Here is an 11,985-nt window from a genome sequence, read left to right as displayed (position 1 = left end):
TGTTCCTCCTCAAACCAAGCCAGCTCATTCTCTAGCTCAAAAACTAAAATCCGTTGCGGACAGGTCGCTCACAAGGCTAGCCCCGGTTGAACTTTCGTCTGCAGGAAAGCCTCGTGTCACAATCTCGGACTCTGTCTTCCATGAAGGTGCTAAAATCCATAAGGATTTCATTATTGGTCGTTTCAAAGGTAGACTGCCAACCTACAAGCATATCCAAAGTGTTCTTAGTCACATTTGGGGTAAAGGTCAAAGGTTAGAAATCCACCTCAATCACACCAATAACTCAATGCTAGTCAGGTTGCCAAATGAATACTTGCGAACAAGGATCCTTGAAAAGAAATTGTGGTATATTGGGGAATGTATGTTTTTGGTGGCTCAGTGGGATGCTTCGGGTGGCGCAAGCACTGATCTTGATGCGATCCCCATCTGGGCACATCTCAAAAGAATGCCTTTTGATCTGATGCATCACAAAGGTATTAGCCTGGTTGCTGGACTAGTTGGTGAACCTAAAGAGATGGATGAGTTTACAAAGAATTTGGTAAGCCTCTCCGTTGCCCATGTTAAAGTTGAAAGAAATCTCAATGAACCCTTACCTTCCTCAGTGGAAGTGGAAAGGGAGAGTGGTGAAGTCATTACTATCGAGGTTGAGTATCCGTGGATCTCGCCTACGTGTACTCACTGCAAGGAGATAGGTCATGTAATCAGATTCTGTCCGTCTGTAACCCCTTCCTGGACGCAAACGAAAAAATCATCAGTCAAAGAAATTGTACAAAGCACCGCAGTTAAAGCTAATGAAACAAAGGGACCAACTACACATGTAAGTGTGCCTGGATCCCTTCCAAAGACTACTACTGAAGTTGGCTGTTCGTCGGGGCCTTCTTCAAGGAGCCAGCATGCCCCACCTCCTGAACACAGTTCCTCTCCCCATCAGCCTCAAAAAACCACTAAAGTGCTCATCCCCTCTAAAAACGGTTCCACCTTGACCCCCACTCAAAGAGCTACTTCTAATCCTTTCGATGTTGTAGCTAAGCCTCCTTTGCCACACCCTTCTGTTCCACCTTCTTTTCATGCACCTGTTTCAACCCCAGTTCTCTCGCCCACTAAGAAAACTGACCCCCTCTCTAAAACCATTGTCACCTCTTTGCCTACTGAAATGGTTTTAGACTCCCCTCCTGCTGCTTCTGAGAAGCATCTTCCTATCCAGGAGGATGTTTCTACTAGTTCTTAAACCCTTTTTCTTTTTCCATGTATATACAACCTTTTTGTTGGAATATTCGAGGTCTTAATGATCCGGATAAGCATCGGCCTTTTGTGTCTTGGCTAAATTTTCATAAGCCAACTTTTGGTGCTATTCTTGAAACCCATATAAGAGAACCTAACTTGAACCGTGTTATGAGCCTTACCTGTCCTGGTTGGCACTACGCCTCTAACCACAACTCTGATGACAGTGGAAGAATTATTGTCATTTGGAAAGCTCCGGCTGTAGCTACAGTCATCCACCAATCCAAAAACCTGCTCACCTGCGAAATCACCATTCAGGGTGGTCATAGGTTTTTCTTCACAGTTTTGTATGCGCCTAATACTGGTGAAGAGCGAACTGACCTTTGGTATGCACTCTTGGGGCTCCAACAGAGACTAATGCTTGACTCCAATCCTTGGATCTTGTGTGGTGACTTTAACCAAATTATCCACCCCGTAGAGCACTCTAGTCCTGATGTCAATCGGTTAACTTCTCTTATGCTGGAGCTAAGGGACTGTCTGTTACAACTGGAGTTATTTGATTTGCGTTTTCAAGGATCCCTGTTCACCTGGTCAAACAAAAGTGTTTCTAATCCCATTGCAAAGAAGCTAGACAGAGTATTAGCAAACAACCACTGGCTTACTACCTACCCCAATAGTGTTGTCTCCTTCCTAGCCCCTAAAATTTCTGATCATTCTCCATGCCTTTTAAACCTCTTTGCACCCCTACCCTCAGTCGGTATAAAGCCTTTCATTTTTTTTAACTTTCTGACCAAATACCCTGATTTTCTCCACACGGTTGATACTGCTTGGAACTTGGCCGGAATTCTGCATTCTCAGGAAACATGTTTGTCAACTTTGAGTGCAAAACAAAAAACTTTAAAGAGAGAATTAAAAACACTTTCTCGAGAGAACTTCTCGGATATTCAAAACCGAGTGAGAGAGACTAACATGTTGCTTCAATCTGTGCAGGTCCAAGCTTTGACGAATCCCACCCCTGCTCTGTTTCAACAAGAAAAAGACATTCAATCAAAATGGGAGTTTCTCAGGAAAATAGAGGAAGCTTATTTCAGACAGAGATCCCGTATTAACTGGCTAAAAGAGGGAGATCTAAATACTACCTATTTCCATCGGATTATGCAAATGCGGAATGCTTTTAACGCCATTAGATCCTTTACCTCTGCCTCAGGATTTTTCATTGAAGATCCTATTGAGATGAGCAATCTAGCCGTAGGTCGATTCCTGTTGCCTACTATGTGCCGCCGAACCGGAGAGCCGGGACCATATTTTCTTTGACTGCTCGTTTGCTTGGTTGGTGTGGCGTACTGTTGCGGAGCGGTGTTTATTTACCCCTTCTAGATCGTGGTCTATGACGCTTCAGAGTCTCTTATCATTCAGGGGATCTCGGGTCTTAAAGAAACTCCTCCTTCTGGCCTGGCAAGCTACAATCTACACGCTATGGACGGAGAGAAACTATCGGCTTCATCTAAACAACTACAAATCCTCTGATCTTCTACTTCGCCAGATTGACAACATCGTCCGGAACAGAGCCTCAAGCTTTCGTGATACGAACCCGACGCTCTCTCTTGACCTTCTCCACCTTTGGTTCTCCAACTATGCGAGGACGATACCCTAATTGCAAACACCTAATTCCTGGCTGTGATCTGAGAAAACAAACTTTCCATCAATAAGTCTTCGGGTGGCAATAATTGAAGTTGGTTTGGAGTGGTTGGCGAGCTCAACCGTTTTATTGTTTCAATTACAACTACTGGTTCAAGTTGTGGTTCTCTTCTAACTAGGTTTTATCTTTTTAGCTTTACTATTTCTACCGAGCTGGGCTTCTGTATGTTTTAAATTTATCTGGGCTGCGGCCCTGTAAAACCTCATTTGTTTTCTCTCATAGTTTTTAATTAAATACCTTTTAACAAAAAAAAAAGCTCATATGAATCAGCTTCATAAACCAACGAATTGGTCCCTTTTAACCATGTCCCCCTCTCTGTCTTACAAAAATCATTATGCGTATACTCTCTAGAGATACCAGATGATAAAAGATTACTTCCACTAGGATATGTAATCTATCCATGAGACCAATTTTTTTAATGTATAGAAAACAATGTCAAGTTTTTAGACCAAAATGTTAAAATGTTAGTGCTAATGTTTAATATTCATGACCTTGACTATTTCGGTATATTCTATTGGCTTAACTAGGATTACGAAAAAGGCCAACTGTGCTGAAACTGATGACATTCGGAGGACTTTAGACCGTGGTGAAACTGTATTGCTCAGTTTCGACATCAGGTCCGAAAGATTCTATCTTGTCTCTTGGCTCCAGAGCCAATGTTAAAAGCATTGTCGTGTACCATTGCAAGTAGTCGAACTCTTTTAAACCACAAAGGGAAGTTAGGATGCATTTATTCCGGCAGAGACGAGACATGTATGTGGGTTATGGAGAGTGCTCGGAAACATGAATGGTTCAAGATTACTTTCGACTTGCCAGATAATCCATTGGGTTGTTTGAAAGGTGCTTTCACTGGATTCTCAGGTGTCACCCCTGCTGGTGAGATCTTCGCGACTCAAAATACGTATTTCTTTCATGCGCCCTTGTATGTTTACTACTATGACATGAATCAAAACTTCTTTAGAAGAGTTGAAATCCAAGGTACTAGGCCGGAGAAAGTAACCAGGAAGAATCGTGTCGAGAACACAATGTTGTTGTTGTTGTAGGATTCATGTGTATTATTAATATTAGAAGTCTTTTTAATATCCAATGGTTTAATTGCAATAATTCACAACGCTTTTTTTTAGATTATATATTTTCTTTGTGTGAGTGTGCCATATAAATCTAGCTGCAACCACTGTAAGTCCTTTTGACGATTTTGACAATTTAATTCTCTTTTTATACAAGACTTCAAAACGTGTCTCATGTAATATAACTAACATGACAATCCTAATTGTATTTAAAATAAACTCAAACAACAAAAGCATATAGACTGTCATACAACATGTGGAAATTTCTCTTTTAACCAACTTGTGACCAGATATTCATACAATCTTAGATGAACGAGAGAGTGAGAAATTTAGTTAGGAAACGAGGATCAAAGAACTCATTCTCATTCAGCTTAATTGTGTACATTTACATTTTCTCTTCTTATATGTGTATCACATTTACTAAACCGAAGTTAAGAATCCGGTTAACTCTAATCAATATTAACCAGTTTCATCTATACGCTAATATCCCCCCTCAAGATGGCATGTAGATTGAATTCAAATCCATCTTGCCAATAAGAGAATGAAACTGTCCAGGATGTACGACTTTAGTAAGAACGTCAGCCAGTTGTTGATCCGTCTTGACATGAAGCGTCTTCACAAGACCATTAGTGACTGCTTCTCTGACTTTGTGACAATCCATCTCCAGATGCTTGGTTATTTCGTGAAATACAACATTATTTGCAATGTGAATTGCCGCTGTGTTATCACAGAAGAAAGCAACCGCTTTAGCTTGAGGTACTTGCAGTTCAGTTAGTAGATTCACTAACCATTGAATCTCTTTGACGCCGACACACATTGCACGATATTCAGATTCAACTGAAGACATGGAGACAGTGCTTTGCTTCTTGGACTTCCAGGAGATCAAAGAGGTTCCAAGGAACATGCAAAATCCAGTTGTTGAACGTCGAGAGTCCTTACAAGAACCCCAGTCAGCATCTGTGAAAGCTGTTAAAGTAAGGTCTGCAGTAGCGGAATAGAATAAACCCAGACCAATGCTTCCTTTCAAATAGTGTAACACTCTGTATGCTGCTTGTAAATGAAAAGGCCTAGGAGCAGAAGTAAACTGACATAACCTGTTCACCACATAAGTGATATCGGGTCTGGTTATTGTCAAATACATCATCCTTCCCACCAATCACCTATATTGTTGTGGATCGTCAAGCAGAGGCTCCTTACTATCTTAGACCAGTGACACATATGGATCCATTGGTATAGTAGAAGCCTGACAAGCCAACAAACCAGTTTCTTCGAGTAATTCCAACGTATACTTTCGCTGACAGATGGAGATTCCCTTATTAGATCTTGCAATTTCAAGTCCAAGAAAATAGCGTAATGGTCCTAGATCTCGAAGCTTGAAAGAACTCCGTAGATCAGATTTGAGTTGAGTAACCTCTGCATCATCATTTGATGTGATGATAATGTCATCAACATACACTAGAACAGCAATATATTTTCCTTTCAGATTCTTCACAAACAGTGTGTGATCAGTATGTGATTTCTGAAAACCAAGCTTCATAAGAACAGAGCTAAATTTCATAAACCATTGACGTGAGGCCTGCTTTAAATCGTAGAGAGATTTATTCAACTTACAGACAGGATTTGGTGGTAGTGTCTCTCCTGGTTTTGCAGTATAGCCAGGCGGAAGAGTCATGTAAATTTCTTCATCGAGATTGCCGTTTAGAAAGGCATTAGATATATCCAACTGATGTAAACTCCACTGTTTGGCGGATGCTAAAGCTAAAAGAGTCTTGATTGTAGTCATTTTGGCAACTGGAGAGAAGGTATCAACAAAATCCACACCTTCTTGTTGTGTATATCTTTTTGCTACAAGGCGTACTTTGTATCGTTCTAAGCTTCCATCAGAATTGAGTTTAGTTTTATAAACCCATTTGCAGCCAATAGCATGTTTGTTTGGAGGGAGTGAGCAGATAGTCTAGGTGTGAGTGCTCTCAAGAGCAATAAGTTCCTCATTCATGGCCTCGATCCACTCATCAAATTTCTTGGCTTGTTTGAAAGTAGCAGGTTCTGCAAACTTAGTAACTGCACAAACATATGCTTTATATTCCTCTGTGAAATGTTCATAAGTCATATATGAAGCCAAAGGATAAAGAACATCAGTAGCAGTCAAGTTGCAGTAGTAATCATGTAGGTAGCCAAGTGGTTTAGATATTCTCTTATTCTGTTCAGTGAGAGGATTATCAATTGCAGAAGAATCATTCTCACAACCAGTATCATTCACAATTGTAGAGGATTCCCTCACTACTACAGGAAGTTCACTAGTATCTATGGGAGAATGATTAATATCTACCGCAGAATCCTTCATAGAGACAAAATCAGGGTAAAGAGTAGGCGTACCATCAGCAAAAGGAAAGATGTCTTCATGAAAGGCTACATTTCGAGAAATGTGGATCGTTTGAGTCTCCAAATCCAGCAGTTTGTAACCTTTATACCCTGCAGGATAACCAAGGAAGAGACAAGCTCGTGATCGTGGGTGGAACTTGTGCCTGTTCTTTGACGAGATTGAGCTGTAACATAGACACCCAAAAAATCTTATTCCCTTATAATCTGGTTTCTTCGATGTGAGAACCTGATAGGGTGTTTTATTCTTCATAAGAGGTAAAGGTAGTCTATTAATGAGAAAAACCGAGGTTAATACACAGTCTCTCCAATACTCTAATGGCAGATTGGCTTGAAACATGAGAGACCTTGCTACATTCAAGATGTGTTGGTGTTTTCTCTCCACCACTGAGTTCTGTTCTGGGGTTTCTGGACATGAGTGGTAAGCTATGATTCCTTTGGATCTATAAAGATCTGTGAAAGATAACTCTGGAGCATTATCTGATCTTGCTCTTTTAACAACTGCTTTGTACTGAGTCTCCACCATTCTTAAGAAATCTGGGAAAACAATAAGTACCTCTGACTTATTTCTTAACAGATATAACCATGTCACTCTGCTGTGATCATCCACGATTGTGAGGAAATATTTGTATCCTTCTACAGTTGGCACAGAGAATGGTCCCCAGATGTCAATATGAAGCAAGTAAAAAACATTCTCACATATATTGTTTTGAGACATATAGGGAAGATGTTTCTGTTTAGCTTGGGGACAAATGGCACAATGAAAATCTTTATTTCTCTGTTTAACACCAAGTACATCTGTAATAGATTCTACCTTTGCAAAGATGGATGACCTAATCTATTGTGCCACAAAGCTGTATCTACAACAATATTGACTACACAAGATAAATCTTGATTCCCTGGAACAGTGATCGAAGCTCTATCAAGCACATACTGATTGCAGATTTGTTCACCCATCCCAATCATCAGTCCCCTGATAGGATCTTGTATCATGCAAGATTCTTGATCAAACATAACTTGACAACATAAATCTCTGGTTAACTGGCTTACACTGAGGATATTGAGGCATAATCTGGGATATAAAGGACATTGCTCAAAATCAGAGAATCATTTAGTCTAATCTGACCAATTCCTGCAATCCATATATCTGGTCCAGTAGGTAAGGTCACTGTTTTACCACAAACACTATCAGTCATATGCACAAACAAGCTCTTATCATGTGAAACATGATGAGTAGCACCACTATCTATGATCATAGACCTAGATGACAATGTATTACCGGTGACTCTCAAGATCCCTACAAATTTTAAAGTAGAGGACGAGAAAGCCATACCAGGCAATGCAGTGATAAGACCACCAGAGGTAGATGGCATCGAAGTCTGATCGAGTGGTGTTGAGAGCTGTGAGTTGAAGTAGGCTATGACACTCTGAATTTGATCTTGAGAAAGTGCTCTTGACTGATTGCAGAATGTGTTATCATTGACAGTTGAATCTGTTAAAGTCAGCTGAGCCACTACTGGTTTGTTAGAAGAAGTAATAACCTTTCCCTTATGTTTGAAACCCACTGGATACCCATGTATTTTGTAGCATTTGTCTATAGTGTGACCATTATAACCGCAGTGAGAACAAATGGGCATGCCTGTCTTTTGAGTGTAAGTAGCGTTGACTGATACAAGATTTGTTGGGATCTCAGGGTTGGCCACATGAAAGACTGAAGCACTCTGGACATGAGTGATGCTTCGCTGGCTATAATCCTGGTCAAGTAGGTTGTATACTCCAGCAAGAGTAGGTACATTCTTCTTCATGATTATCTGACTTCGAGCACTTGAATAGGATTCATTTAGACCAGCTAAGAACTTGATGATCTTTGTGTGCTCAGCTTGGACAGACGTAGCTCTGCAACAATTGCAGTTTTGACAGGTTTTAATACAATCCGCTCCATCAAGATCATCCCATAGTGTTTTGAGCTTCGTATAATAGGTTGATAGCTCTGTAGATCCTTGATGAAGAGACCAGATTTGTTGTGTAAGTTGGTAAGATCTTGGCAAGTTCGTGATGTGAAAACGCACAAGTAAGTCTTGCCACATCGCAGAAGCATCTTTGAATCGTAGAATACTTCCATAAATTTCTTTTGTCACAGAATTCAGAATCCAAGATTTCACCATTGCATTACATCTTGACCATATGCGATAATGTGGATGTGTTTCTAATGGTCTAGCAAGAAATCCATCCACAAACGCAAGCTTATTCTTAATATCTAAGGCGGTAGTGATAGCTATATTCCAGGTGTTATAGTTTGTTCCATCAAGTACCTCAGAGATGATATAAGATCCTGGATTGTCGCCGCTGTTCAAGAAGTAAGGAGAATACTGAATTCCATCAAATGCGAATTGTTCTTGTGACATTTGAGATGAGATAGGATTTGGAACACCGAAATATTTTATCGGAATTGAAGAGGAAGTAGGATTGACTCCAATGGAAGCAGGATTGGCTCCAAAAGTAACATGATTCACCGGATTAGATGGATCTTGGAAGTTTCTCACCGGAATAGGTGAATGTGAAGGTGATATCGTCGGAGAAGAAGGGTAACTCGCCGGAATAGGTCGAGTAGTCTTCGATCGAGCTGGAGTTGCTGATTTCGCTGCAGAACCAGAACCGCGAGCTAATCGCTTTGAGGTTCGACGGAGTGTAACCATTTTGAGATCAATTTGTTAGAAATTATCAATCGGAGAAAAGATCCGATCAATTTAGGTCAAAGAAAGTGAAAGAAGATGAAGATCGGGAACAATATCGAAGATGATGAAGTTGATTCATCGCTCTGATACCATGTTAGATGAACGAGAGAGTGAGAAAATTTATGAATAAGAATATCAATTTTCGTATTTTAATAAGAATGCCACGGTAACCTAGAAACTTTGAGTTCTTTCCTCTAGGACCGAAATAGATTTTTTCACCCTAATAAAATTCTGAATATGCAGCAACATCCGCACGTATGGGAAAGAGATCTAGAATCAAGGCCTCTTGCAGGGAAGATATTGGAATTGGACCCCTAGAATCTAGTATTACAGACCCAGATGTAGAGTGAAGATCCGGACATGCAGCCATCCAGAAAAGAGCACTATGATGAGCAATAGTGAAGATCTATATGGGTGTTAAAGGATCTCATGTGCTTTGGCATCTATGTCGCATAGACCAAACACCTCAGTAATCTCATCAAGGCTCATTTCACACTGGTTTGTGTTCGCGAGCTGAAACATCTTCCTACTTGGGAGAACAGAAGAACTACTCAACAAGAAATTTTTCACATGCATCATATTAGTGAGGATTAGACGATAGGAAGAAGAGAAGGGAATAGAAGAGACGACAAATAGAATTAAGGATTTTATTTTTGTCATGTTCTTCCCCAAAAAAAATATTTTCTCATATACACTTGTTATAAAATCATTTTTTATTATTTTTTATTTCTTTTAATATACATATATATATATATATATAAATTTACATGATTGTTAATTTATGATATTATTGGGACCATATTTTATATAGAGATTTCAAAAAAATTATTATCTTATTATCTTATCGAATTTTGTTATTTTTTACACTGATCCGACTTGGTACTAGCAAAAATTATTAATTTATAGAGTATTAATTTATAGAGGTTTTAATGTATTAATTTATTGAGAATATTAATTTAAAAAGTATTAATTAACGGAGGTTATACTCTACTTAGTTGCACAATAACTAATTAATAGACTACTATAACGTACATGAGAAGGATGTTTCAATAATACGCCTTGAAATGGTAAGTAGGCGTGGTTTTGGTTAGGAATCACTAATCTATATAAAAGAAAGTATAAGGTTCTTCATGAAGGTGACTTGGATTATAATTTATAGGTCACGTTGTTTGATTGAGTCTTTGGTTGCTCTTAGGAGAATCAATTTTAAAGGTCACCCAGCGATACGTCCTCAACTTGATCTTCTTGTGGATTCAGAGAGTTCACTCGATGTCTTCAAAGCCGACCCTGCATTTCAGCAAAACGAGAACAAGTACGAGTTTCTGAAGAAGGAAATACTTGGGAAAGGAAGATTCAGACCTGGAAGATTTTGGGATACAATCCAAGTCCCACATCTGAAGTTTGATAAAACTATCATTAATATATAAAGGGTTATGGCCAATCTACTAATTGCCAATTGGTTTTAGTTGGATGATGATGATGATGATGAAGCAGAAGAGAGAGTGATACAAGATGATACAGAGACTAAACTTGTTAATCTCAGGAGGACAATTTATCAAACCATAATGTCAAGTTTTGATTTCGAGGAAGCAGGGCATAAACTGCTCAAAAACAAAGTTTACAGAGATCGTTTCGAGAATCTGTTTGTTCAGCAATATTCTATAGTGCATTGGTTCGATACTAACAAGTTGATGAGTGTAGCCACGTTCTTTGCGCATCTCCTGGCCACTGATGCTCTTCCTTCGCATGTTCTTGGATACGTTCAGTTAACAGAGGAAAACACAACTTCTTCATCACGTATCTTTCTCAAAAACCTTACAACTCTCTGAGCTATTAGGAATTAAGGTTTTGAATGAAAAGCTTCATGATCCAACCATGGAGGAGACGTTTGAGTCCATCTTCCCGAAGGACCATCTGAAAAACACATTGTTTTCCATCAACTTCTTCACCAAAATCGGCCTCGGGGGCATCACTGAAAAACTCAGACAGCTCATCGCCAACAAGCGCAAGGAAACGGATTCAGGAGAATTAAGAGATGAGATGGAGACCAAGCGTAGAAGAAAAAGAGGTTGATTGGTAGCAGTTATTTGAAGCTCCCTCGAGTCGTTTAGTCTTTATTTGGCTTGATGAAATAACAAAGAAAGTTTCAGAATGTTTAAAAACATGTTATTTTGGTTCATGATCTTTAAAACTATTTCATCTTTTAAAATACATAACACTTCTTGGTTCAACCAATGTGATCCTTTTTTGTATCTGATGCTTTGTCAAGACCAAATAATGTACAAGTTCAAATCAGAGGAAGAAAAACAGAAACTGGTTGGTCACCCTAAACCGAAAACATCAGTGTAAAGTTACATATTGCCTTTGTAATTTATAAACTATAAACTGTATATGGGTCTGACAAATTACAAAGATTCATCACTATACAAATGCAACTCTAACTCGATACACAACTTACTTATTACTCAACAGAACAAATCAGACACTATATGAATCTCAGATGTCACAAATCTTCTTATAAAACCCAAAACTTATTACAAGAAAGCAATGATAAATATTTAGCTATACGTTGTATATGTGTATGCTTAAAAATAGAAGATCATAGAAAAAACTGAGTCTCTGATCTTAATATTACTTCTTACGAACCCTGTCCCTGGGTATGTTTCTGATGCCGTTCGCTTTGGCTTTGCCGCTGAGTCACATACGTAACAGCTCTATACATATCCGAACATGAATATGCAACCTCGGACATTGCCTGAAAAAGCTCAGGAAGGCGAGTTCGAAGACTAGCCAATGACTTTTCTCTAACTTGTTGGCTTTGTCTGTGGTAAGCTTCTTCTTCTTCTTCCAACCTCTTCTTAATTTGTTCTACATTGAATTGCCT

The 11,985-nt window shown here is 39.2% G+C and overlaps 3 protein-coding genes across 3 annotated transcripts in view; all 3 read right to left on the bottom strand.

Moving 5' to 3' along the window:
- LOC109130909 (uncharacterized mitochondrial protein AtMg00810-like) lies at nucleotides 4,481-5,128 on the bottom strand. Its single transcript, XM_019241000.1, has one exon. It carries the CDS (start codon nucleotides 5,126-5,128, stop codon nucleotides 4,481-4,483), a length of 648 nt encoding a protein of 215 aa, XP_019096545.1.
- On the bottom strand, nucleotides 7,413-9,062 carry LOC104779323. Its single transcript, XM_019240996.1, has 2 exons — nucleotides 8,365-9,062; nucleotides 7,413-7,710 (listed from the first exon to the last, which is right to left on the bottom strand). The coding sequence occupies exons 1-2, from the start codon at nucleotides 9,060-9,062 to the stop codon at nucleotides 7,413-7,415; spliced, it is 996 nt and encodes a 331-aa protein (XP_019096541.1).
- Nucleotides 11,442-11,985, bottom strand: part of LOC104778154 — a 4,417-nt gene continuing 3,873 nt past the window's right edge. The window contains exon 6 of the mRNA XM_019243948.1: nucleotides 11,442-11,983. Coding sequence (XP_019099493.1) covers nucleotides 11,740-11,983 — 244 coding nt within the window. The 3' untranslated portion in view covers nucleotides 11,442-11,739. The remainder of the gene's footprint in view (nucleotides 11,984-11,985) is intronic.

This window comes from Camelina sativa, chromosome 3 (genome assembly GCF_000633955.1).
Source record: "Camelina sativa cultivar DH55 chromosome 3, Cs, whole genome shotgun sequence".
Taxonomy (NCBI): Eukaryota; Viridiplantae; Streptophyta; class Magnoliopsida; order Brassicales; family Brassicaceae; genus Camelina; species Camelina sativa.
Note: the sequence above shows the minus strand (reverse complement) of the source record. Positions and strands in the feature narration are given on the sequence as shown.